Below are 27764 nucleotides of genomic sequence, written 5' to 3'. Positions count from 1 at the left end.
TGGCCTGCCTTTTAGCAAGAGTCCTGTTAAGTAAATTTAGCAAGAATTCTCCCTACCCTTGCTATCTGCTCTTAGTAATTTCCCACGCATCTCCTTTCCCCAACACACAACCTGATCCTTGGCTATAAATCTCCAGCTGTATTTATTGTAGTCAGAATTGAGCTGACTCTCTCTCCCCTATTGCAATAGTTTTGACACCTATCACAGTAGTCCTGAAAAAGTCTTCCTTACCAAATATAAGAATAGTTTTTTTCCTTAACAAAACTCAGAGACAAATCCACCATCATATTATAATATTCAGCAAATTTGGGGTAACGAAAAACTTACATTTGCTGCTTTTACACTGCCTGCATTCTCTCTTAATCCATAAATATATAAGCTACTTTAGATCCATGTTTAAATAGAGTGAAAAAACCATAACTAAAGAATCAGTGTCACCCAAAGGCACATGACTTTATTTACTTAGAGGTGGAAATTAAGTTGAAACTCTGCATTCTACATGGCAAGGAAAAATATTTTCAGGAGGGAATGTTTTATGAAATAAGTACAAATAGTCTGAGAAGATAAAAACAAAAGCCCAAACCAAGATTATATAGAATTGAAAGTTATTTTTGATCATGAGGAATGGTTTGCAATTATTCCAGAAGTAACGACTTTGAGGCTAGATAAATAACTGCATTTTAGGTTAAATAATTGGAAAGGTACTACTAGCACTGTGTTTATGGGCAATTCTGGCTCCATGATAACGGACTTGAATACTTGAGCGATTCTCTAAAATACAAGGAACATCATTAATATGAACCTTAATTAAGAAAATGGTGCCTTTCAAATGATTCACACTCTTGATCATTAATGTTTACCAATGTGTGCTGATTTTATCAGCTGTGGTTCCCTTTTTATTTATCACTAAATATGAGTTCCATGAAAGCACAGGGGCTAATTAATGACCTACAATTGAACAGAGTCATTCATTATCCTTTTTGTTTCAATTAAAAAAAAAAAAAACAGTTTTAGCTTGTCAATTAGGAGTCCTTAATACTTTTCTGGGAATAATAAGCAAGACAAGCACGTTAGGTGGCAAACAAGAACTCTGAAATTCATTGCCGCACTTGAGAATATAGAGAGAATGAAAATAGCTGCGAAAAAAAAATCACTCAAAATCATGAAAACTTAACCCTTGAGAGAAAGCAGTATTTTAAATTTAAAGTCATTCCCCTAGCTTCATCTTAAGGAATATTTATCTATACGGAGGTCTATTTCTTACCTTCGTTGATACGCGCAGTGGCTTCAAAGCCCGGCACACATGCTCTGATGTTTGATGGAGTGCATTAAAAATGTTTAAGTACCTTATTTTTTTTTAAACAAAAAATTCACATAGATAAGCTGGGGAGAGAGCATGAGCTAATTCTGAAAGATTTAAACCTACAGGTACATTCAACCCAAGGGCTTCAAATTCAGACATCAAAATGAAGCATCCCAATCAGTCATTTTTCTTTTCTCAGTCTTTTTCTCAATAATTGATGAAGCCATCTATATGCTGATGTCAGATCTCACCAAAAAGAATGAGAAAATTTCTCTTACAGCACTTTTAGACCTATGCTTTAATTTTTCATATACATCAAATGGAATCTGGTTCATTTAAGAATGTGTCATGATTACAACTGCTATGTCCTTTCAAATAGTTTTATTACCTTTAAATTAACTGGCCTAGTTAATCTGCTTCTGCCATGGACAAAAAGGGTGGGTTTCTACTAGCCTACTGAGAGGGCACTAAAAGCAAAAACAAAACTCACAAAAAACAATGACTCATTTTCAGTCCCTAGATCACTGCTGAGATGGCTCAGTAGTTTGCAGTTGAAGCTTTAAAATGAGAAGACATCGTCTCTTACCTAAAAAAAAATTTACTAGCTACACTGGAATCAAGTAGTCAGAGTTTTGTCTTCATTCAGATTTTATTCCTTAATTGGAATCACCCCTTACTTACTTACTATGCTAATTACAGAGTATCAGAAAAAATTAGAATATGTGGTAAGCAAAAAATGTACCCCTCTTCTGAGAAAATTGGCACAGCTAATGTCCGGAACCTGTGAATACAGCAGAAAGGATTGTGCAGATAGAATAAAGTTATGGGCTTTAAGTTACCCTGAATTATCCCGTTGGTTCCAATGTAAGCAGGTGAGCCCTTAGAAATGAAAGAGAAAGGCAGGAGGGATTTAGCGGCGAGGTGCTACGGAAGAGAGGTGGGAGAGAGGAGGCAGAAGTGGAGGTCAGAGAGAACTGAAGACAAAGGAGGTCGTCAGTCAGGAAATGTGGGAGGCCCCTACAAATTGAGACTGACCTCTGTCCGACAGCCAGCAAGGAAATCAATTGCATGAAACTGAATCTGGCCAACAACCTGAAGAAGCGTGGAAACAAATTCTTCCCCCAGAGCCTCTAGAATGGCTGAGGCCTTAATTTTAGCCCGAGTGGGACTCTCAGAAGAAGAAACAGCTGAGCCATGCTGTACCCAGACTTTTGACCTCCAGAACTGTGAAACAGTAGATTTGTTGTTTTGCCACCAAATTTGTGGTAATTTGTTTTGACAGCAACAGAAATCTATGCAAGGTAAAAGACATGTAAATATAAAATATAAAGTACATATATATATATATGAAATACCCTAGAAATACTGTGTTTCCTATATTTTAAATAAAAATTTAAAATCCAGTTTAAAAAAATACCAACTTATCAATAACTCGTATTTATTATTGATGTTCTAGATATGTGGTGAATAATCAATTATACAAAAACCTATTTGTGGATTCTGTTTCTATGTTTCTTAGAAGATCAACACAAATTATAACTAGTACACAACTTCCTTTTCAGTAAGTCAGAAATACAGTTTATACCTGTCACATTTTCTTCTGTATAACACACACTTTGATAAGCCCTTCTCATAGGGTTGTCTCATTAGTAAATAAAAGGACAAGATGCCTGTTAAATTTGAATTGCAGTTAGATGACAAAAACTTTTTTAGTATAAGTATCTCCCATACAATATTTGGGGCATGCTTAAAAAATAATTTGTTGTTCATCTGAAATTCCAATTAATTGGGCACCCTGTGTTTTGTACGGCCACCACAACTCCATAGCTTTAAAATTATTTTCACATCTGATCTTTTTTGTAACCTGATGACACTAGCTTCTTAGTAGAAACCCCCAAGGACATTACCCTCTCCACATATGACAGCTTGAAAAGAGATCTCAAAGGAAGAGGGGGTTAATTTTCAGATGCTGCAATTGTTGTGGAACCAGAACATGTATGTGCAGAGACTGATAAAATATATAGTATACAGTGGACGAAAGCACATACAAAAGGTTTGAGCCCAGTAAAGAACACATCCTGGCCAGGCAGAACTTCCCATTAGAAATCCCTTGATGTGCACGGTGACAGTTATGCTGAGAAGTGATGGATTAGGCCGGCACCTGTTAACAAACTTGTGTTAAGGAAATAATGGCTAGAAATAAATTTTCTAAAGCTTAGATGTAAAATTGCATTAGTACAAATTTAGTGAAAACTTGGGGCGCCTGGGTGGCTCAGTCGGTTATGCGTCTGACTTCGGCCTAGGTCATGATCTTGCGGTTCATGAGTTTGAGCCCCGCGTTAGGCTCTGTGCTGACAGCTCAGAGCCTGGATCCCGCTTCAGATTCTATGTCTTCCTCTCTCTCCCTCTGCCCCTCCCCTGCTTGTTCTCTCTCTCTCTCTCTCTCTCTCTCTCTCAAAAATAAATAAACATTAAAAAAATTCAAATTTGGTGAAAGCTCACAGAAATTATGATGGTACAGTATTTGAAACAGTTGAAGCAATCTGAAAACATACTAAATATTTTTAAACAGGTTCTAAGTATTATAAGAGGAGAGTATCCTTCACAGAACATCTGAGATATTAACAGTATTCATGGTATAAATACCCTGAGGTTCATTCTTTAGAAGATAGCAATGTTCTCCCACCAAGCATGCGCTGCTGGGATTTACAATTGGGTGAACAGTTGTTCTGGGATAAAAAGCATTTTGCAGGTAGTTATAAATTGCTGTAACATTGAAACTTGGGTCCATAACAAAAACAATATTTATGAGCATATCTGTGTGCTAGACATTATTGCTAGCGTTATTTTTAATTCATTTCACCCTCACTCCAACTTTTATGGGGGTAATTCTTAATATTCTTAATATTATCACTATCATTACATTTATTTCACAATTAGGGCAACAGAGGCACAGAGAGGTTAAATAATGTGCCCAAGGTGACACAAGTAGGAAGTACCAGGGCAAAGATTCGTACCTAGTAGACAGGGTAGGGAAGATAATGGCCTTAAGCTCTTTACAAAACTACCAAACCACAGATGAAGGGCCAGTAAAGAAAAATTAAATTGGCATTGAAAATTTCACAAACTTAAATGTTTAGACATTTATTATATTAACTGCTAATAGTTACTTTATTTTAAAAATGGTCAAAAGTAGAAGAGTGAAACAGTAATGAGTAGTGACATGGTCAGCTGTCTGGCATTAGTGTTCATTGAACTTAGTCAAGACATCAGTGGTGAAGGTCTTGTAAACATGAGTAGGATTTAGTGCGTTATGCCAGTGATCCCCTAGTGGAGACGCCTGTCTTCACTGTTCTCTGTGATCAAAGAATCTAGGAATGTGATAGTCTTCAAATGTGGTCCATGTTGGTGGTCAAGTAGAATGCCTTAAAATAATCTACTGGGACATAGGAGAAACACATTAGAATTGCCGTTGATACTTTTCCAAGGAAAATAAAGGTTTATTATTATTATTTTTTAATGTTTATTTATTATTTTTGAAAGAGAGAGTAGGGGAGGGGCAGAGAGAGAGACAGGGAATCTGAAGCAGGCTCCAGGCTCTGAGCTGTCAGCACAGAGCCCTACCCCACGAACCGTGAGATCATGACTTGAGCCGAAGTCAGACATTTAACCGACTGAGCCACTTAGGCTCCCCAGGATTTACTATTTAAAATATATATGACACTCATGCTCTCAAACCATTCAGCAAGATGAGTGTTTGTTCCTAAAGGTAGAGAGGTTTGCCCCTGTTGTTATGTAGTTATGTAGTTTTAACAAAGTAACACGAATATGTTTTTAAACTTTATGTAGTTTTAACAAAGTAACACGAACAAAGTAAAAAATTAGGACCTAAAGTGTCTCCAAGTATACTATGGGTTAAAATTAATCCTGATATGGGGCGCCTGGGTGGCACAGTCGGTTAAGCGTCCGACTTCAGCCAGGTCACGATCTCGCGGTCCGTGGGTTCAAGCCCGGCGGCAGGCTCTGGGCTGATGGCTCGGAGCCTGGAGCCGGTTTCCGATTCTGTGTCTCCCTCTCTCTCTGCCCCTCCCCCGTTCATGCTCTGTCTCTCTCTGTCCCAAAAAAAAAAAAAAAAAAAAAAAAAAAAAAGTTGGAAAAAAGAAGAAAAAGAAAAAAAAATCTGTAAAAAATATACACATGGGACAATGACAGAACTGACTATTTTTCTACTTATATGGTAAGTTGCTATCCAAGCTCTCAGTCCATGTAAGTCAACCAAATTAAAATACATAAAGTTCTACTCAGATTTGGTAAAATGTCATTTAAAAATTCAAATTATTAAGAGGGCTATTTGAAGTATGCATTTAGATCCACAATTTTCAATCATATTTCAAGTAATAATCAATTCAACACATAATTTCTCTAAAGTCAATAATACATGTTTAGCAGTTTCTTAATGTTTTCTACTTCGAGTTTTAAAAAGTCATGCACCATTGGAAAACAGCCTTGCTCTCCATGATGAGGTACGTTAATTGAAATAATATCTGGAAAATAATATGGCACAAACTTAAATGCATTCATTTATACATTTAAATACACATTCCTTTTAGTAATATTATTTCAAAGTGCAATTAGAAAGCATTACTGAAGATGTGAAGAAATGAATGTTAGAACAGAGCACTCAGTGTGATCTATTGGCTATACATTCACACAAAAGTACAGATTTAATGTCTCTTGGTGAAGTATCAGTTCTGATAACCATTAAAACCAAGTGTTAAACTGAACTTAGATCTACACTTTTGGATTGCTGTATTAAAAGTGTAATCAATATTCCATTTAAAAATCTAATAATATTTTAGTGAGAATTATTAAATTGAAGCATTGTTATCTTCAAAATTTTGAATTTATATTTTCAGAATGTGTAATAATATATATTGTATATATCATATAATGTGACAGATCATATTAGGCAACTACTAAGTATATACAATTTTTCTTTTCTTTTTTTTTTTTAACGTTTATTTATTTTTGAGATAGAGAGACAGAGCATGAACGGGGGAGGAGCAGAGAGAGAGGGAGACACAGAACCAGAAGCAGGCTCCAGGCTCTGAGCCATCAGCCCAGAGCCCAACGTGGGGCTCGAACTCACGGACCGTGAGATCGTGACCTGAGCTGAAGTCGGACACTCAACCGACTGAGCCACCCAGGCGCCCCTATATACAATTTTTCAATATGTAAACTATTTATTAAGGTACATATATTTTACTGATGGGCTCTTGAGTTGAAAAATTTGGAGATCATTACCTTACATATAATTTGACAGTATGAAAAGAACAACAGATGTGGAGCACCTGGGTGGCTCAACTGGTTAAGTGTTGGACCCTTGATTTCAGCTCACATCATGATCTCAAGGTTTGTGGGATCAAGCCCCACACTGGGCTCTGCGCTGACAGTGTTGAACCTGCTTGGGATTCTCTCTTTCCCTCTCTCTGCCCCACACTCACTTGCATGCTCTCTGCCTCAAAATAAATAAACACTTAAAAAAAGTAACAGAAGCAACTTCAAAATAAATAGGATAAATGGACTCAGAGCCACACTTCATGGGTTTGAGTTTTAGTTCTGATACTTATTTACTGGTCAATTTATTTAACTCTTTGTATTTCATTTTGTCCTATGTAAAATATGGATACTATTACTATTTATCATAAAGGGTTATGTATAGTAAGTTAAATAATATAAAGTACTTAGAATAGTGCTCAATATATAAATTCTCAAGGAACATCAATTATTATCACTAATGGAAATTATGTTTATATAGAAATGTGTTCTTCCAAATTATCTCAACATTTGATGTGCCCAATGATAAATATAACATATTTACTCCACACTTGGATAAGAATTGTTTTGTGATATAGTCTCACTGGACCTATAAAAAGCACCTTATATCAGACTTATGCCTTTCAGTCTTTATTTTGGGCAATATGACCTCAATAGAAAACAGATGATCTTTTTCCACTTTCAGGACTTTCCCCTAAAATAATGTTAGCAAAATAAATACTTCAACAATATGTAGTATAATTCAACAATAAGTCAAACATTTATTGTTCATATAAACAATTTCTTATTTTTTGTTGAAACTCCTCTAGGGTAGAACTGAAGTTTCCAGGTCAAAAATCTGGGTATCTTCAAAGGTTTATAGAAAAGGTAGGAGTAATTCAAAAGGCAATCTATAGCTAAAATTACCAGATAACTTAAATATAAGAAACAATATTCTTCAGGAACCCAATATTATATTCTGGGATATTTTATGGGAGAGGACAGGTATCTTTTCTTAAATCACTCAAGTGTAGAACAGAGGTCAGGAATTTTTTTTTCTGCAAAGGGACAGGTTGTAAATAGCTTAAGTTTTGAGGACCATATGGTTTCTCTTACAAACACTGAACTTTGCCATGCCATTAAAGCAGACTTAGACAATACACAAACAAATGAATGTGTTTCAGTAAAAAATAAAATAAAATAAATAAATAAATTTATAACAACAGACTGTGGACTGTGGCCATTGCTGACTCCTGGTCTAGAATTCAGGATCCATAAGGGTAAGGACTTTTCTCTATTTTATTCACTGACATATTCCCTAGGCCTAGAACTATGTCTGGTACATAAAAGATGCTCAATAAACATTTGCTGAATGAATAAAAGGATGAAGGATGGAAGACCTAAATCTCAGTTATCCTTTATGATCCATGTGAAGAAGCATTTAACCATTAATTTGATTAAACATTTAAAAAATTTGTTTTGTTTCACATCATGCAGATTTTGACAAAACAATATCTTATTAGAAACCTATTATCCATAAATAGATATAGCAATAGAAACTGAGGGATATATTATACATTATTAAAATGTAATGACCCTCAAGGAATAATTTTGCATAGAGAAATGATGAAGTTGCACCTCCTTTATTTTATGTGTGGATACCTTGGAGTATATGCAATATTTTGCCTCTAACAGAAAGGTCAGACCCTTGGATTTTATGATGTATATTCATTATTCACAGTCTTGGGCACGTAAGTCACAACAACAGTCTTAATCACAAGTAGGAAGCATATGGCCTCATTCGGAAAATATCTTCCCACATCCCCTCAAGTAATTGCTGAATAATTGCTCCATTTTATTATGGCTAAAAATCCTTTTTTTTTTTTTTTTTTAGTGTTTATTTTTGATAGAGAAAGCATGATCGGGGGAGGATCAGAGACAGATCTGAAGCAGTCTCCATGCTCCAAGCTGACAGCACAGAGCCCGACGTGGGGCTCAAACTCACGAACCACAAGATCATGACCTGAGCCGAAGTTGGACCCTTAACCAACTGAGCCACCCAAGGCACTCCTAAAAGTCCCATCTTGATATACAATCATCTTAGACATTAAAAAATTCACACTCTGTATTTTTAACATGTTTCCATTAGGAATATTTCAATAGCCGAACTTGTTTTCAGTGTTTGAAAGAGTAATTTACTGTCTTCAAAATGGAATCAAAAGGTGGAGAGAACTAGAAATGTATAAACATGAAGAATAAAGTGATTCCGTGGGTGTAAGTGAATTCCATGGGCTTATTTTTGTAGCTGGTTTCAACTGTAGATGGTTATGAGCCGTAGCAAGATATTAGAAAAGGAACAAAAGCAAATGAGAAAAACTGTATGTGAAGAACATTTATAACAGTTCCATTTAATGTGACAATGAAAAGCCGGTGATGAAATCTCCCTTGTTAAGATATAAGCAAGGAAATAATTTCCTTATGTATACTTACTGTGGAAAAAGAAGATAGAGGTTAGTAAAAAAAAAAAAAGTGTGTGTTTACACACACATACACACACAATACACGCACACAAACTTTATATACACACACCACACACACACATAAACTTATATATAGATCATTTGACTGTAACTTATATTTAAAATATCTTACCCAATTAAATTCAAAGATGTATCTGATGTTATTGCCAATTTTAAAGGTAAAAATGGAAAAGTCATAAGAATGTCTCCTAAATTATTAAAAATTTTCCTTTTTTAACTTTTGAAGGATGCTTTTATTCTTTTAATTTCATTTCTTTTCTTATAGTAACTCTGTATATAGAATTGGCATCAATATCTTCATGTCAATGTTAGAAATCCAGGGCACAGAAAGAACCCACGTTGTATACTTTTTACCAGTTGGCTTCTGAAATCTGTCACATGATTTGGCCAGGACCTCACTTTATTCAGCTAAACATAAAATGCCAATGTTAGAATTCTGAGTGAAAGCATACCCTAAATAGAGAGATCAATGCAGACAGATACATATAACAGTCATTTCTAAGGAGAAAAGAAATGAAGGAAAAGTGATGTGCTCTAAGGAATGCTTCAGGTATTATCTCTTTGGAGAAGTCCTCTCAAAATAATCCCATTTCTGCGGTGGTGATGATTTCTTTAAATTTCCTTTTGGGGGAAAGGAATGAACATTTTTGACTAAATACTGTGCTTGCTGCATCATTTATTTATTTACCCAGCATTATTGCCTGAGTGATAACTACCTGGTAAACCTCAAGGATAATACAGTGAGAGAAAATCCATAAAGCTGCTTTACTCTCAAAGAGTTTATGGTCTCCTGGAGGAAACATATGAATCAATTACTAATCAGTTATTCACACTAATACATGGGTAATTATAAATTAAGGAAAACAATTTTTAAAAAAGTGAGTTTCTGTGAAGTCATATAACACAAAAAAGTATACTACGGATCAATGAGTCAGGAAGGACTTTCCTCAGAAAGTGTTTTTTGAGTTGATATCTGAAAGACAAACAGGAATTACCTAGATGAAGGGATGGCGGGAGGGAAGTGACAGGGAGCCATTTTACTGCAGAGGTGCTGAGATGGGAAGGTATGAAGCTCTGCTCAGAAAATGTAAAGCAGCCAGTGTGATTAAAACACAAAATCCCATGGGAGGGTCATGTGGCTGACAGGGGCCAGAACATGCAGTGCCCCCAAAGTAAAGTGTCCACTTTATCCCTGTTAGCTGGGCACGGTATTTTTAACGCCTGTTGCCCAGTGTTCTGTTCAGATTAGCATTTGTCCGAGGTTTTTTGTTTACATCTTATTAAGATAAGCCCAGTATGTTTGGTAATCTCCACTTCTACCCTGTCATGTCTCTTGGGGCACTGTGTGTGAGTCACATGTGCTCAAACATGGAAGATAACCAGTAATATCCCACCTCCCTCTCCAGACTCTGTCCAGATATAGCATAAACAGCCCCTTCTGCTCAAATAGGCTCAGGCATGAGTGGTTAGGGACAGCTTTCTCCTTTGTCATCAGGGAGTAGTGGAAGAAGGTTTCAAAATGGCCATCACTGTCAGTCACACGGTGCTCTATTCAAAATCACTGTTGTTGTGTCAAAAAAATTACTTTTGAAAATAGATTTTTGATTGGAGCTCTTTTATGGGTCCATCAATAAAATGAACCCAATCTGAATGATTTTTCATTACCTACTTTCACTAAAAGTGAACCTAAAAAGGTACAGATTTTGGTGATAAGTAAGTGAATATGGTCACCTTACTGTAGGCTTTGTTAAAGATTTTAGATCTGACTCCAAGAGCAATAAAACCAAGAAAGAGGTAAACAAGGGGTGGAAAGATGTTCAGCTTTGCCTTTCCAAAATATTACCTCAAGTACACTAACGTGTGTTGTCTTAGAATTGTTTATACATGTCAACCTGATACACTTTTTTTATTTAAAAAAATTTTTAATGTTCATTTATTTTTGAGAGAGAGAGAGAGAGAGAGAGAGAGAGAGATAGAGTGCGAGCAGGGGAGGGGAAGAGAGAGAGGGAGACACAGAATCTGAAGCAAGCTCCAGGCTCTGAGCTGTCAGCACAGAGCCCAACATGGGGCTCGACCCACAAACCATGAGTTCACCACCTGAGCCAAAGTTGGATGCCTAACTGCTGAACTGATTGAGCCACCCAGGCACCCCAACCTGATGCACTTTTTGAGAGCAACTGTCTCCATTTACATCCCCTTAGTTTTTCTAGCACAACCTCACCTGGGGATTTAATACTTGATAAAGTTTTGACCTATTCTGAAATATTCAAAGTGTTGTACCTATTTTTTTCCCAGGTTTTTTCTTTTCATACTACCTGTACTTTTATTTTGATTTAATACTACCTATATTGGTAGAGTAATATTAGTTAAATAAAATCATAATAATTTTTCAAAGAACCCCAAAGCCTTTTTTTCTAAAAAAATAAATCTTCTAACTAGAAATATGAAATTGAGGACAATTAAAAATGGGTGAAGCATTAAACTCACCTTTTAGCTTCTTCTCAATGACAGAAAATGGAAAAAGGAATTTGAGCAATTAGATGTCAAACAGGGCATTGGAAATTACTTATTGATGAATATGAATTAATGAAACAGTAAATCTCTATACTATCTGTATTCCACATACTGATCTGTAGTCTGATATAGTCAAGATTTTAGGTTGGGTATTTTGGTTAGTTGTTGGATATTCTTGGCAAGATTTAGATAAAGCAAAACAAAATGAGGGAAGAGATATTTATAAGGGTCAAGATTTCCCTCATTTTCAACAATATGGAAAATAATTTATTTTGACACCTTCACAAGCAAAATAAAGAATTGAAATTTTGTGAATGATTTTCTGAAACTCTGTAGTTGCTAGATCTTTCACAACTCAACCCTAAGACAGTTTGCCAGAATCTGGAAGAGAGAACAAGATCTTCATGGACCTAACAAAAATCTGCACCTTCAGAAGGGAAGGACATGTGGTAGTGAAAAGGTGGAGAACATGAATCTGGAAAACATGAGCTTGTCTCTACCACTCAGTAGCTGGGTAATCCTGAGTAAATTGCCTAAGCTTGCTAAACCTTAGTTCTCACTTATTTAAAGTACAGACAAAATGGTGCCTGTTACCCAAATAAGTGTGAATTAAGCTCTAATGACTAAAGGCTGCACCCTAATAGTGAACAACTTGGGGTCTCTTTTTGATCAGATGTCATTGGGAGGCATGCTTTCTTCATCAGAAGGAATTTTAAATGTTCCTTTCTTGGAAAAATCTGAAACTAGACATGACAACATTTACATATGAGAAACAGAAATCAAGACACAGCCACACAGATAGTCCATGGTCTCAGAATGAGTCATTTGTATTTTGCAGAGAATATTGAAGGAGATGGAGGGTTATAATAAATACTTACAGGAAAGATTAAATATTTTCTCATGTGTGGAATAAGATTTCTGCAAATGCTAATAAAGACTGATTGAAAGAAGGGCTCATTTTTGTTGCAGACCAACCAACAATGTCGGCAAGGACATTGTATTATGCTCAGAGTTAGATCAGAGGTACAAGAATGATCAGAACAAGTACTGAACTTTTGGCCAAGTTTAAGGATTTTTAAGTGAGTAGAAGCTTTTATCTGTTGTAGAAGGTTTTATCTGTTGCCCACATAAGAATGTACATAATTTGCTTTAGTATAACCAGTTCTCAAGGAATTGGTATACTTGAAAAAGTTATAAATAGCAGAACCCCCATAGGGATTTATAAATAAGTCAAGGTTATAGTTAATAGATTTAGTGAAAATCTAGTAACACATTATCTCTTACTAAATGCTATTACTATTTACATTTTGTTGTACTACCAAAGCTTTTTGTGAGGATTAACTGAGGTGTTAAAAGGGTTTTGTAAAGATTAAAAGACTATACAAATGTGAAGTGAATAATAATTCTAATGATACCTTGCTTTACCAACTCACTTTCACTATATCATGATGTAACATCCCTCACTGTAAAGCTATATTTATAAAACAAAATACCAGTGATGAGCTTCACCTTGGCCAGTGTTTTCTAATTGGCCTTGAGAGACCCAAGGGATATTTTTTCCAGTATTCTTTTTGGATCTCTAATTTCTATAAAGTTATTCAATTTTTATGAAACTTTGTTAGTACAAATCCCAAGGAGATTATCTGAGAAGGTATGAATATAACTTCCACGTATGAGAATGCATTGAAAACTACAAATGTATTATTTATGTTAAGTATTGTTTTAAAACTCCACTTTTTCTTTTTTAAACTCTAGCTATTATTGTTCCAAGAAGGTTGGAATAATACAAAAGAAAGTAACAAAATGTTACAGGCACTGAAATGCTTATTAATATGTAATATGAAGAAAAGGTTAGAATTGTAAAATGCCTTGAACCACAAAGGTCACTAAAAGATGCATCTAACAAACACGATGGTATTAAATTAAAAGATGTAATGAAAATGTCTGTGTTGTTATCCATAACATGTAAAATATACAAGGGCTGGTGTTTCCAGTATAGCTTCAGCAGGGTTATCTAGAGGACATTGCCCAAGTTATGATTTTAATTCTTTTTTTTTTTTTTAAATATTTTTGTTGTTTAAAGAAAGCTGCCAAACGCACTCCTATAGAAGATGCTTAATGTCCAAGTCTAGACTAGTGGTTCCTAATGGAGAGGATCAGGGATATCATTCCCCCTGGGATGTTTGGCTGTACTGGAGCCATTTTTGGTTGTCATGTCCAGGCAGCTGTGGTAGCAGTGCTATTGGCATCTAGTGAGTAGAAGCCAGAGATGCTGCTACGCTTCCTATAACGCAGAGGATAGGTCTTCCCACAAGATCTGGTCCAAAGTGTCAGCAGTGCCATTGTTGCAGAACCCCGGTCTATCATAATCCTTCCCTTGGGTTTATATATTCCAGGGTAGCTATACAGACACTATAGTAAATAGTAATATCTAGTGTTGGCAAAAATGTCAGAAAAGGGACATCCTCAAATATTGTTGGTATAAGTATCTACTGAAGTAAATATTTTGGAGACCATTCGTAAATTTAGAACATTGGTTTTGTTGCATTTCTACTCCTAAGAAGCATTTCTTAACAATTTTATGTAATGGATGTATGTAACTATATTGGAACAAGAATTCCCTGTGCATGCGGTATTATTTATAATAAAAAAATATTAGGTACAAATTAGATGTTCATCAATAAGTGGCAAAATTAATTAGAGCGTAATATACCCAATATGTAATGATAAAATGGGAGAATTGCGTATCATAACAAAGAAAGATGAATATGACGTATTGTGGGTTATAAACGATTCAGGGTTTTTTTATTTGTAATCAAATTTTTTGCTTAAGTTTGTATAAATGTGTATGTGAAATGTGTGTGCGCATATACACGCACATGCCAAAGGTCTGGAAGGAAGCAGAGCAAATATTAAGAAAAAGAGTGGTTATGAAAAATATTGAGTGTGGGATAAAATATCCACTTTTTACTTTATATTGTTTTATAATATTTGCATTTCTTTCAAGATTGGGCAGTCTGTGAAATTAAAAAATGTAGTATGAATAGCTCACACAATAATAAACATACATGGACATTGTCCCTTGTGTAAGGGTTATGTGAGGAATTCACTTTTGAGGAGGTTTTAATAGGCATTTCCTGGTGAAAGGGAATTAAGAGATTGCAGACATAGAAAGAACAATTAGAGGAGGCCACTACAAAGAACTGAGTGGAAATCTGGGCAAACCTAAAAGGAAGGGGCTAGGAGTAGTAATATAGAAACACTCAATTATAAGGGTTGTGATTTAAATTCAAATGGAAGCTCCCATTTTTAAAAGAAAATGCCTTATTTGGACACAGCTTAATTAGTATTTGCCTCAATCAAGCAAATTCTATTCTTCAATACTGAACATGTCTATGGGAAACTTCAATTTCTACTTAAAAGTTAAATTATTTTCACCAACTCTTTTTTTATATTTGTGTATTTGAATCTAATCGCTTGTGCAGTTTTAGTTGAAAGGATTCAGCATTAAAGATTAAAAATATTGAAGAAAGAAATGAATTATGGAAATTATCTTCAGTTTGCAGCTTGCTTTACAAAGATTTAGAAGCCTCTTTCTTGTACAGCTCCATCTTTCAAAAGCATGGCTAGGGCTTTTTATGTATAGTTACAATCTTAACATTTTAAATGTAGCGATTCCTAGATAGAATCCGAGGGGTCACTGGTTTATACTTCCAATTTCTAAGAGATCCTTAATATTAATGAGTCAACACCTGAGGAAATACTTTCATTTGATCAATTCAGAAAATGTTGCTCCTCAAATACCCAAATCGTTAACACTTATCAGAGGAGATTAAAAGCTTGAGTATTCCTTTGAAGCAACATACCTGGGGGTAGAAAAAGCCACCAATGCTCATTCGAATTCAGTTCTTACTCATTTACATATTGTCTTAAAGGCATTTTACATTATAATCCCAAACCTGACGTACTTCAGGGTTTCATTCATAAAAACAAGCAAACACCATTTGGAGGACCTAGTCCCTCCTCTACAGAAGAAATGCAAGAATTCCATGTATGAATGAAAAGTACTGCCATTGTTCTACAGAGATGTCTACTCCGGAGTGTAAGTCCTCCCAGATTTGTTTAGAGTAAGTCACGAAATTAATCATATAACTCGTTTAAAAGGCGAAGCATAACAGAATCAACACTAATTTATCTATTTACATTTGAAGTTTCGCTTACATTTTGTCTTTATCCTGTCTTTTTATTCTATGAAATTTTTTATTGCTTTTAAGATATTTTACACTTTGTTTCAATTTTAGTTAAACTTTGGCAGAGTGTTCTAGAGACTTTTAACACATTCCAAAAAGTAACAGGCACGTATGTTAAATCTTATCTTGCCATAATTAAATGCTGCCACATCTTCACCAATATTTTAAAAATTAGGATTTATGCTTAAATACACACACACACACACACACACACGTATTATATATGTATACACACAAATACACAGTATTGGCCAAACATACCTTTCCTTGCATACATTTTTTTTTTTTTTTTACTGTGCAAACCATGGCTTTAAAATTAGTCTTTATTTTCTAATACAAAACGTATAAATAAGAGAGCCAAAAATTATCCTCCAAATTATTGTGCATTTTCGCATTTTAAGTTTAAAGAATGGATGCCTTTCCTAAAACATTTCTTTTTGCTTTACCATAGCCTTATTGTATAGGGTGGGCACTGATAACCTTCATTTTAGGTGTTGGGCATCCAGGACACAGAGCAGTCACGCAGCTTTAGAAGGATCTCATGGTGTTTCTTCCTGCCCCATTTATTACTGTGGTCTTTATTAATGGATTAATTGAAATATACAGATAATTATTAAGGACTTACTAAATACTTCTATATTCTGGGTGGCCAAAAGAGCCTGTTTGATAGTCTTGGGTTTATAGAAAACGCAATGTGAGTGTTGCTCTGTAAAGGGTGATTGTAATTTACTGACCAGAGGCGGCCCCTAAGGTTGTGCAACAAAATGACACTGATTATTGAGCAACATATGGTCAGCAAATCAAGAAACTCATAGCTCTGTTTGGGCATTTGGATGCAGGGGATGGGTAGCATAACGCATAAAGAAAATTACCGTGTGCAACAAAACAGAGCATTAAAAGTACTATAGAGAGTTTGAATAAAAATTCTATGGTATGTATGTTGGAGAGAGAGATTGGTTGCAAATCTGGAAAGGTTTCCATCACGTCCTGTGTTAATTAATGATAAGATTTCAGGCAGAACTGCAAGGTGTTAGGATTACTGGAGTGCAAAAGAACAAGAAAATATCCAAGAATATCTAACAAGGATGAAGTTTTTGAAGGAGTTGTTTTGTGGGAATATGCAGTGTGAAAACAGGCTGGAAATAGGCGGGATTCAGCTAAATTACTGAGAACTTCACATTCCAGCTTCTAGAATTTGGGCGATAGACAAAGGGAAATATCAGCCCTGGAATTAAGAAAGCAGGCCATGGGTTCAACTTCATGAATGTGAGTTTCAGCTCAGGTGCTTACTAACTGTTAAGCAAGTTGTGTAATCACTTTATGGCTCAATTTCTCCAACTTCAAAATAAAATACATACATAGAGTCATATTTGAGTTGTTTGAAGGATTAGATTAAATGTGCTAAAACATGGAGAATGATTAGATTAATATCAGGAATATAATGAGGCTTAACATCAATGTTTTTTTTTTAATAGTTGCTATTGTTTGAGCTGAGTTGGGGGCAGTTTATTATGGGAAGGTTAAAATGAAATTGATAATGGCAGCAGAAATGTAGGTTGATAAGGCAACTGCAAAAGAGGCAAGATAAAATGGAAAGGTAGTTTCTAGTTTCAAGTTTTCATATCAATATTTATTTGTAGACTTAGAGCCTTGAGCCAATCACTTAACATTTTGAATCAAATCCTATTTTTTGTTAGTTATAACATGGGATAGATGGTAACAATGTGAGTGATTTAAGGAGACTGAGTATTAGCTATGAATGATAGTTGTTTAATAAACTGTAAATTTAAAAAAATCCCATTATTAATACTAGAATCTTAGGAAGGGATAGCAATAGTTTGATTCTGAAAGTAGAGGAGAAATGGATAAGTTTATGGAGGAAAATCTGATAAATAATTAATGGCATCCAGACTAGGAAGTGATGAAGCCGTGAAATGACAATAATCGAATATTCTTAGTAACAGCCAGATGATAATAATTTTGTTATTTCTGGCATTGTCTTATACACAGTGATGACCATTTGTCTGTGTTCTTTGTTTACCTTCAAAGGAAATCTGGCAAATTTATGGGGCCTCTTGTTAGAAACTTAAATTCACATTAAAAATCTGGTGTATGTAAAGCACAATTTGCTTCTTTCCCCTTCTACAAACAATTTCATTCATCTCAATGAAGATTTGTTGAATGATTACCTTGGCCCATATTAATCTCTCCCACATCTTATCCGTCATTTCTATTTTATTATATATTGTTCTTTGTCATTTGTTTTGTCTTGCTTTATCCTCATTGATACTGTAGTGAGCAGGGGATAATTCTTATATTTCCTTTTCTCCCCTCATGCCCATACCACCTAATTAACATGGAGAACTTAACTGTATGGCTTGGCATCCTTACCTACCAGAATATACCCAAACATAGGATAATGACTTTCCATTCAGTACATCAGTGTAGATGAGTGTGGGGCAGCATAGTTGCTTCTCTCATGCTGTCCCTTCACTGATAAAGCTCAATTCCTCTGCTTCATGACATCACTTTGGTTTCGTTTCGTTTTTATTATTGCTGGTAACCTTGGCTTATGTGATGGCCACCACTTAGAGGTATATGTGATTTTCTTAGTGTTTATAGTATTTCCTTTCCATTTTGGCCCCTTCTATTCTTCAGAGAAGGGCAGTCATGCCACCATTTAACCTCACCTTTCTTCAACCCATTCTCTGAGTTTTGCATAACTTCACTTTGACCTGGAAACCTTCTAGGCAACCCTACAACTTTTGTCCACTTCTCTAAGTTTCCTGTGTTTATAGGAGAGCTGAAGTTGTGTATGTTCTTTCATCATTTTATTCCTAGGCATGCTATATAATGATCCCTTCCATCCCTGATGTCAAAAGATACTCTGGTAAACATGCAGCTTGCAAGAAACTCTGAAAACAGCAGGTCTAGTCCCTATGTTCAGATTTGGCCCAAAGTCAGGGGACATGTATCAAGCTCTCATAGATACTGGATCATTTTTTTTTAATATTTACTTATTTTTGGTAGACAAAGAGACAGAATGCAAGCAGGGGCGGGGCAGAGAGAGAGGGAGACACAGAATCTGAAGCAGGCTCCAGGCTCTGAGCTGTCAGCACAGAGCCTGATGGGGGGCTTGAACCCACGAAGCGCATGGTTTCAATGACCTGGGCCAAAGTTGGATGCTTAACTGACTGAGCCACCCAGGCATGCCAATACTCGATCATTATACTCTGCTCTTATATATCAAGGAGACATGAAAATCCAGTCATGCTGGCATTCAATCTGGAATCAGAATGATAATTTTATTCTTACTATATTTCTTTTTCTTTTAATTATTTTTTTAATGATTATTTTTGAGAAGAGAGAGACAGAGCATGAGCTGGGGAGGAGAGAGAAAGAGGGAGACACAGAATCCAAAACAGGCTCCAGGCTCTGAGCTGTCAGCACAGAGGAAGACATGGGGCTTGAAGTCACAGACAGTGAGATCATGACCTGAGCCAAAGTCGGATGCCTAACTGACTGAGCCACCCAGGCGCCCCTATTCTTACTATATTTCTGATTCTATTCTGCAAACCTTTTGGAGTACTCATCCACAACTTGTATTCAAAATATAGGGGAGCACTTAACGTTTTTTTATTGGCAGCAAAAAGAAAAGCTTTTCAAAAAGAACATCAAACTCCTGCAAAGGCCAAGGACTCCCAGTTCTAAGACACTACTCCTGAGGCCCCCATCTCCAGTCCTCTTACTAGGCTACAGCTGGTCCTACTGTCTCTTTAACAGACCCATGGGAAGTGTCAGGCCCAAACTGTTAGGGGCTCTTTTTTCAGATGTTTGGTTCCCAATATTTCTTTTACTTCATCTCTGAACTAGAGATGTATACTATTCTGGGATGACAGGATGTGTTTCACTTAACAGTGTGTCATAGAGCAGAATAATAACAATTATGACAACATATAGCTGAATATAAAATTATAACAAACAATAACAACAACAACAACAACAACAAAGATAATAATAAGCCAGTGTTAGCCAGAAAAACCGGGAATAACAACAATAAATGACTTCACTTCAATCTGATAATTATTTAAGGAATTTCTGCTGCTTTTAAAGATACTGAAGAAGATAAACATTATTCAGTTTTAGAATAAAACTCAGGTGCCTCATCTATTTCTTAAGTAGCCTGACCGTCTGGTTAAATGGAATGATTATCATACTGGAACTATGGAAGATAAATTGCTTCATTAATTCCAGCCTAGGACAGTGTGACGTTATTCATTTAGGCATCTACGAAAGTTTGTAGGACTCATTTTTAGATAAGCCCATCTAAAGTCTGTGGACTTTACTATAAGATAATCCAAAGTTATCTTTTCCCTTACATAAGCAAAAATAAAAAAAAAAAAAACAATTTCAGGGAACACTTTTCATTTCTTACTTAAGAGCAGAATACTCCTATTTTTCTGGTTTTCACTATAATTTCTAGCTCACTACCTCTTATCTTAGTTATAAGAATTACTGATCCAAAAAACTTTCACTTGTACAAAACAGTACCAGAGATGGCCCATTCTGTAGAGAGGGAATCAGTAAAATCAGAATATACAGGGAGTGTGTTTATACAAAATGCTCCTATCAGGGCAATGCACAAAAATACAGGAAAGGAACAACATGCCGTCTATCTTCTCATGTGGGTTGAAAATTTTGGAATTACAATAAACTATGAAATTATTTTAGCTGAAATCTAGCTAATGATTTCTTGTTATATTACTAGATTCACTGTGAAAATTAGAAATAATTTTCTGTGATGATTAGGAAATACCGCCTCTGAATGCACTCTGTTTCCCCAACACCATTAAAAAATAAACCCTGATGAAACTCTCTGCTTTACATTTCAAGTCTTTCACCCTTTAGCAGCTTCCTTACAACCATAAAAACACAAGGGGAAAGAGTGAGAGAAAAAAACAATTCAAAAAGGATGGCTAGCTTATGGTCAAAACACAGGTGACAGAGTTGTCCAAAATACTGTTACAGCTTCTCCACTGACAATTCACTCCATTCTAGAGCCTTGTCAGCCCTCCCAGATTCATTGACCGACTATTATATTCAGAATGGCTCTGAAAACTTAACAGCACTTAGAAATGCTCTTGAGATATCTAAAAATGTCTTTCTTTAGAAAGGAAAACATAACACCCGCCAAATTTGTAGGTTTGAAAAACCACTTCCAATAAGAATTAAAAGGCCCTCTTCCTCACTGAAATGGGACTATCAATATATGACTTGTCTGTTCATGAAAAAGAGTGGGTTCTTGTCTCTGACGTCGCAATTTAGTTTAAAATCACTTTCTTGATGACAGGGTACATACAGATGATGAAACTATAAAGATGACAGTCTAATCTTCAGAGATCACTGATCATTGATAAAAGATTAAATAACGTAAACATCTGAAACGCCAGATTATCAGCTGGTTGGCAAACTCTCAGTATTGAAGTGTGCTGAGACATTACTGATAAGTGAAAAATGCTTTTCCTGTATGTTATGCAGAAATATATCCTCCTCCAGGAGAGGCAGATGAGTTTTAGTACCTCTGAATTTAATGTGTATACATGTATTTTTTCTCAATAATGATGCAATATGTGTAAAATGTTAAAAAATGATATACTGTAAAGTGCTCAAAATTATTGTTTTCCCTCAGAGTAATGCCTGATTGCTGAGAATTTTGATCATCACTGGAACTTGAACCAATTTTAAATATACGTACAAGAATGATTAGACATGCTGGTCCTATAAAACTCCAAATAAAGTTGTTTTCTGTGCTAAGCCAACATCTGAAAAGTAAATAATAAATCTATAAATATGTTTGTATGTACTTCACAAAGCAACATTTTCAATGATACACAAGCATATTCAGAATTGCATTTCAAATACTTACGAGATCATCTTAACTTACACTTTAGTGGTGCCATAATATCTATATCCTAGTGATGCTGAAAATCCAACTACCACAGCTGGGCTGAGATAGCCAAAGATATAAAAATTCTTGTGCAAAAATCCCTTGTTGTAGATGACACCCACAACAATGAGATAGAGGTGTATGCCTTCAATGCACATCCATGCAAAGGCAGCTAAAAAGAAATAATGCAGCAGCCCAGCAATGATTGAACAGAAGAGCTAGAAACCAAAGAAAGAAAGGAACCATAAGCAGGGTTTGCTTTAACATTAGCATAACATAACATCCTGACTTTCTCCATAAATTATGCCACTTGATACAATGCTTGCTCATATTAAAATATCCTCATCAAGTGCCAGTTTTTTAAGATGTACCACTTCCAGGTGAGCTTCTTCAATGTGAAGCACCAGTTGTGAAGCAATCCCGTGACAGAACTAAGTGACTGTTCTTGTCCAGAGAGAGTTACAGTTTTATACATTTATATTATGGGATCGGTTGTGGATTCGTCACAGGTAAAACGTGATCTCTGTGTTATGATTTAAGTTGATTTCTGTTTTGGAGATGCCTTTACCCTCCTCAATTTTATTCATGCTCAAAGAATGAAAATTATTGCTAATACCATGCTAAATGAAATATAATAAATATCTTGATTATCATGACAAACATTAATTTACAAAATGGACAATGGATAATATATTTTACAAAAAGAATTCATTATGGAAGCACTGTAAGCTGTAAGATTATCAGGTAAGTTCAAGATGGATTTCAGTTAAATATTACTTATTAGTATTTACTTCACAAGTAGAATTGGAGTTAGGCTTAGAAGAAATAATATAAAAAGAAGTAGTTACACACTTTTGTATTAATAGAGCTAACAGTATCTATTGCTGGAAAAGGAATATAATTCACACTTACATACCTATTGCACTTAATAAAAAGGAGTATAATCCAAGCATAATGAGATGATATACAAAATATATTAGGGGGTACTATATAAAGTTGGGAACAAAGAGGTCACTGGTAATCAAAATTTGGGAGCTACTTTAGTGAGGAATTGAGATTAAACTATGGCTTGGTAAGGAGAAAAACTTGATAAGTGAAACAGAATTGAAAATACTCTAAGGAATAGTTTTAGGGAAAGGATAATGGGGGGATGAAACTGAAGAAAAATAAGGCATTGGAGGATACTGGGTGGTATATAAAATTGGCAGGTGTTGGGAGCACCACTGCAAAACAACAACAACAAAAACAGTTATGAAGTTTATAGTCTAGTGTATACTATTTAAAATAGATGTTTGGTGGTATCTACTTCTGAAGAAAACCTTGATATCTAGGGGTTAGTGTCAATACTTGAAAGATTTCTACAAGGATGGTGGTGTGGAGACAATTGAATGTTTTGTGGCCATGAGAATGCACTTCTCCAATCTCCATCTGCAGGGAGGGCAATTGACCTAGAGCTCCAGAAGCTGCACTAGGAAAGACATTGCCCTGTTCATGTTTCCCATAGGCTGCTGCTACTAAGACCTTCCTCTTCTTGAGATGAGAGACTAAGAGAAAAATTACCAGGTGTACTCACAACTGCAAAGAAAAGAACCCCCCCCCCCTGCCCCCCACCATTCCCGAAACCAGCCAGGGTGTGCCCGGTTGTGGTTTGAAATAAAGGCGGGAACCAATCAAGTTCTGCTGAGCGTTCAAATTTAAATGTCAACCAATAACAGCTCTGTAAACTCAAAAAAATCCCTAACTTGTTGTGCCTGTCTATAAAAGAAGCTGTAAGATCCTTGCTCGGGGCCTCTTAGCGTCACCGGCAACGAGTGCAAGGAGGACCGGGTTCGAACCTGCAATAAACGACCCTTGCCGCTTGGCTTTGATTCTGGACTCTTGAAACCACTCTGGTGGTTTGTTTTCGGGGGTCTCTCGAATCGGGGCATATTCAGAGACACAGATTTGACTCAAGGTCTTCTCAAAGGACTCATTGACAACCGTGCTGAACTTTCCTGAAAAGTGCACTGCTGTGTCAAACACTTCCACCTACTTGTCCTTCCTACCTTCTCTCCTTTACACATCTTCTCATGCAAATACTCACTTGCGTCTTGGTCTGATGACTCTCCAGTCTCTCTCTTCCCATTATCTCTCAGCCATTCTGCCTAATTAATTTACTGCATGTTTAATCCCATTTTAATGCCTGCTCCTAGGAGGACTCAGACTAATACAATATAGAAACTGGTAAGGCCCTAGATCAATAATGGTGGGGAAGAGGTTGTTAGGAAAGTGTAATGACTAGGTGGAGCCTATTTGTCATAGCTCAACCTATGAACCCAGCTGCTTTTATGTTAAGATAAACTTTTAATTTCCAATTCTCTCTCTGTCCCTTCTGCCTTTGTTTAATGCCCAGGTAAAAACACAGCAAAACAAACAAACCAAAAAACAAACCAAAAGGTTATTTCTTCAGTTTGTAGCAAAGTTTTCACTTGTCCCAATGGTTCATCCTAACAAGGGACACTGTGCCTAATGAAATTCACAGGCAGGTTTTAGTTATGTTAACATTAGCAAACTTAGAAAACACTTAGGAACAAAATATATACTATGTTTGCTCATTAAGCTCTTAATTACAATTCATGATTTTATGACATGTATATTTAGGGAAAAAAATTAGAAAATAAAATAGATTGAGAGATCTACATACCTTATTAGTATTTGTATTGATCCCAACCAGAAAAACAAGTTCAGCAAGGAATAGGTTACAGCAGAGATTTTTGTGAATTGTCGTTCTGGTGCTTTGAATTTCACTGAAGAACCAGAAGGTAAAAATGCATATGGCAAGGCAAATCAGTGAAATAATTATTCCTAGTTGAGTGATCCTTGTAAGAATATTATAATCTTTAATACCCTAAGGGAAAATAATAATAAAGCTGTTAAGAGAATAACTCAGTAACTTGTCAAAGGAACTACAACATATAATGAACTTCCTTTTTGGTGTAACATTAATCAAAATGTTCATAAAATGTAAAAATACAAATGTGCATTTAGATGAGAAAAATTTTGTACCTTTGAAAATGCTCAATATTCAGAGAAATATGATATAAATCATGTAGCACTTTAAAAGTTCTGTAATTAGTGATTTTTTTCTGGGCACAGTGTATATTAGTACACGGTTTAACAATGTTATCGTCATCAGTTTCATGATATTAGAAAGGCAATTCATTATTGTAATGTGAAAATGGTTAATTAAAACAGATTTATCAATGGTAATAACAAGTCTTATTTCTATGCAGCAATTCATCTAAAACACATTAAACAAAGGTATCAGAAATACTGAATATATAGAACATCAAAATAGTAAAGCTGAAAGACTTTGAAATGAGAAAAGTTGGTTTTATTCTAACCAGATGAATATTTATATTTTATATACAGAGTAGAGGCTTCTTTTCTCACTTAACATTCAGGAAAAAAAGTCTTTATAACTGACATGGTGAGGTAGATCTATCTGGCCACTTTATATATTTGATGGATTCTCGATAGACATAGAAACTAACCTGATATTTAATGATAATTATGATACAGAGATATAAAATAAGAAATTATATAATGTAAAAGAAAGATATTAATGATATGAAATACATAGCATGAAGCTATTCACTGTAGAGAGATTTTCATGTTTAAAAATCTTGTAGGCTTCTACATTATTAAAACATTGCATTAGTTATAAATATGCTAATACTTATTGACCAGATGTCAAATATTTTTACCTAATTTGTACTCGGTAAAAATAAACTTTCAAGACAAAAGCAAAGGCCCTTAAAAACCGTGATACATTTAAATATGTAAATGGTTTTTTTTCATGTCTTATTTATTTATTTATTTATTTATATAATTTATTGTCAAATTGGCTAACATGCAGTGTGTAAAGTGTGCTCTTGGTTTTTGGGGATAGATTCCGTGGTTCATTGCTTACATACAACACCCAGTGCTCATCCCAACAAGTGCCCTCCTCAAAGCCCATCACCCATTTTCCCCTCTCCCTGACACCCCATCAAAAGCAACATAAGAGTCAATGGAGAGATATTTAACATACAGTCTACTGGCTATTATAGACTGGATAAGTCCTAGACTTTTTTAGGTTATGGTAGGTAAGAAAGCAAAGATTAAAAAAAGATAATGTTGGGGCTTTATCAATTAACTAAATATGATATTTACACTCAAAGAAACACAAAAAATCAATTCTCTTTCCTGAAATAACCAAGAAAAAAGAAGGAAATAGGCAGGTTTGTAAATATGAATTGGAAAATTATCTTACAATGGAAGGACCAGAAGACATCAAAATTGCAAAATGTGTCAGGTGGTTACAGCGGCATGAGGTATGGGTCTCATTTGAGTATGTCAGCTCACAACCCACTGAAGACCAGCTGCCATTCATGGTGTCAGGTGAGTAGTTCCAAAATGCACACTGACTCCTATACTTATCTGTGGTCTGAAAAAGAGACATTTTACTGATGGAAAAAAGAGAAAAAATTATACATCTAGAATCACATTTGTCATATTTAATATACCATTTTGTATGTCAATATAATTAACACCTTGCCTAAAAGTAAAGTATAAAATCCATGCTAATAAATGAATGCCATTGTTATGTGGAAGGATTGAAGTTACTGCAACAGTGCTACATTTTATCAATTCCTGTGTCACAAAAGTTGTTGTGAGAATTACTTATTATCCAAAGAGATCATTTAGAATAGTGCACGACACATAATTATCATGCAATCTTTATTTAATAAAAGTTTATTGGGTATATACTAGATATTAGTCACTGACCCAAGTACTAAAAATAAAGTATTGAACAAAACAGTAAAAGTATTTGTGTTGTTGATTTTATATTCTCATGAGATGAGAAATGATTAAACAAGAAAAATAAACCAAACAAAGGAAAAAAAAAAGTAGTTGAGGTTGGCTGGGGAGGTCTTAGGAGATGATGTTAAAGCAAATACCTCAATGAAGTTAGAGAGAGTAAACCCCAAAGACGGGAACACAGGGTTCCAGCTGGAATGGAAAATGAAAAAGCTCTGAGTTAAGACTGAATAGGAATCTTCCAGAAGCATCTAGATGACAGGGTAGTTAGGGTATAGTGAATGAGATAAGGATCAGTTGAAGACAAGATCAGAGATAGGGTCTGATCACATAGACTACAGGATGGTTGTTTAGTAAATAGAGCTTTCTTTACAGTATACTTATATTAAGTAAGCATAACATAATACTATTATGACAACTACTTTTAATATTCCTTTGAGGTAATGGAGAAGTGTATACTAATTGGTGAAATTGCAAATAAATTCTCAGGGCATCAGGAAACTGAAGCTGTTATATAGGAGATAGCTTCTATTTTTTTTTTTTTTTAGGGAAAAGATAGGATCCAAATTTTATTCTAAGAAAGAGGGAAACCATGAATTAGTGAATGTGTTGTCCAAAGAAAGTGATAAAATTTCATAGTGGTCATTAATTTGAATGGATAAAGGATTTGAACACAGAGGAAGATTAAGGGCAATCAATTTTCCCATTGGTTTTGGTGAAGAATTTTTATTTAAATGTGTGTTGTGTTTTATTCTGTCATTGTATCAGAGATTGGTGAACTGAGTTGTCCTTGGCATCTCTTCAGCTGCCAAAACATTCTACTAGTAAAAACTGCAGAAAAACCGTCAGACTATGTGAAAGAACAATGTTTTGTTTCTAGTGTCTAAAGGTCATTTAGCATCTGAAAATATCTAAGTTTCGTTTCCATTCTTAAAACATTTCACATCTTCTTTTGCACTGAACATAATGCCTACCAATGTTTAGGTTTGAGCTACTATTTTCTTGTATTTTCTATACATTTAGTTTCTTTCTACATTAGATGTCTTTACTTA

General features: G+C 35.2%; 1 protein-coding gene across 3 annotated transcripts in view; it reads right to left on the bottom strand.

The window, feature by feature from the left end:
• ADGRL4 (adhesion G protein-coupled receptor L4) overlaps nt 1–27764 on the bottom strand; it is a 110015-nt gene that overhangs the window by 6999 nt on the left and 75252 nt on the right. For 2 of the 3 annotated variants that reach the window (XM_058716863.1, XM_058716862.1), the window contains exons 10-13: nt 26165–26338; nt 24554–24757; nt 21868–22088; nt 21679–21745 (exon numbers count right to left, since the gene is read on the bottom strand). In XM_058716863.1, coding sequence (XP_058572846.1) covers nt 21679–21745; nt 21868–22088; nt 24554–24757; nt 26165–26338 — 666 coding nt within the window. Of the gene's footprint in view, nt 1–815; nt 4740–21678; nt 21746–21867; nt 22089–24553; nt 24758–26164; nt 26339–27764 lie in introns of those variants that run through there. The other variant, XM_058716864.1, reaches the window with a different exon arrangement.

Source organism: Neofelis nebulosa, chromosome 2, assembly GCF_028018385.1.
Source record: "Neofelis nebulosa isolate mNeoNeb1 chromosome 2, mNeoNeb1.pri, whole genome shotgun sequence".
In the NCBI taxonomy this organism is placed as follows: Eukaryota; Metazoa; Chordata; class Mammalia; order Carnivora; family Felidae; genus Neofelis; species Neofelis nebulosa.
The sequence above is the reverse complement of the archived record's forward strand: the minus strand, read 5'-3'. Positions and strand labels throughout refer to the sequence as shown.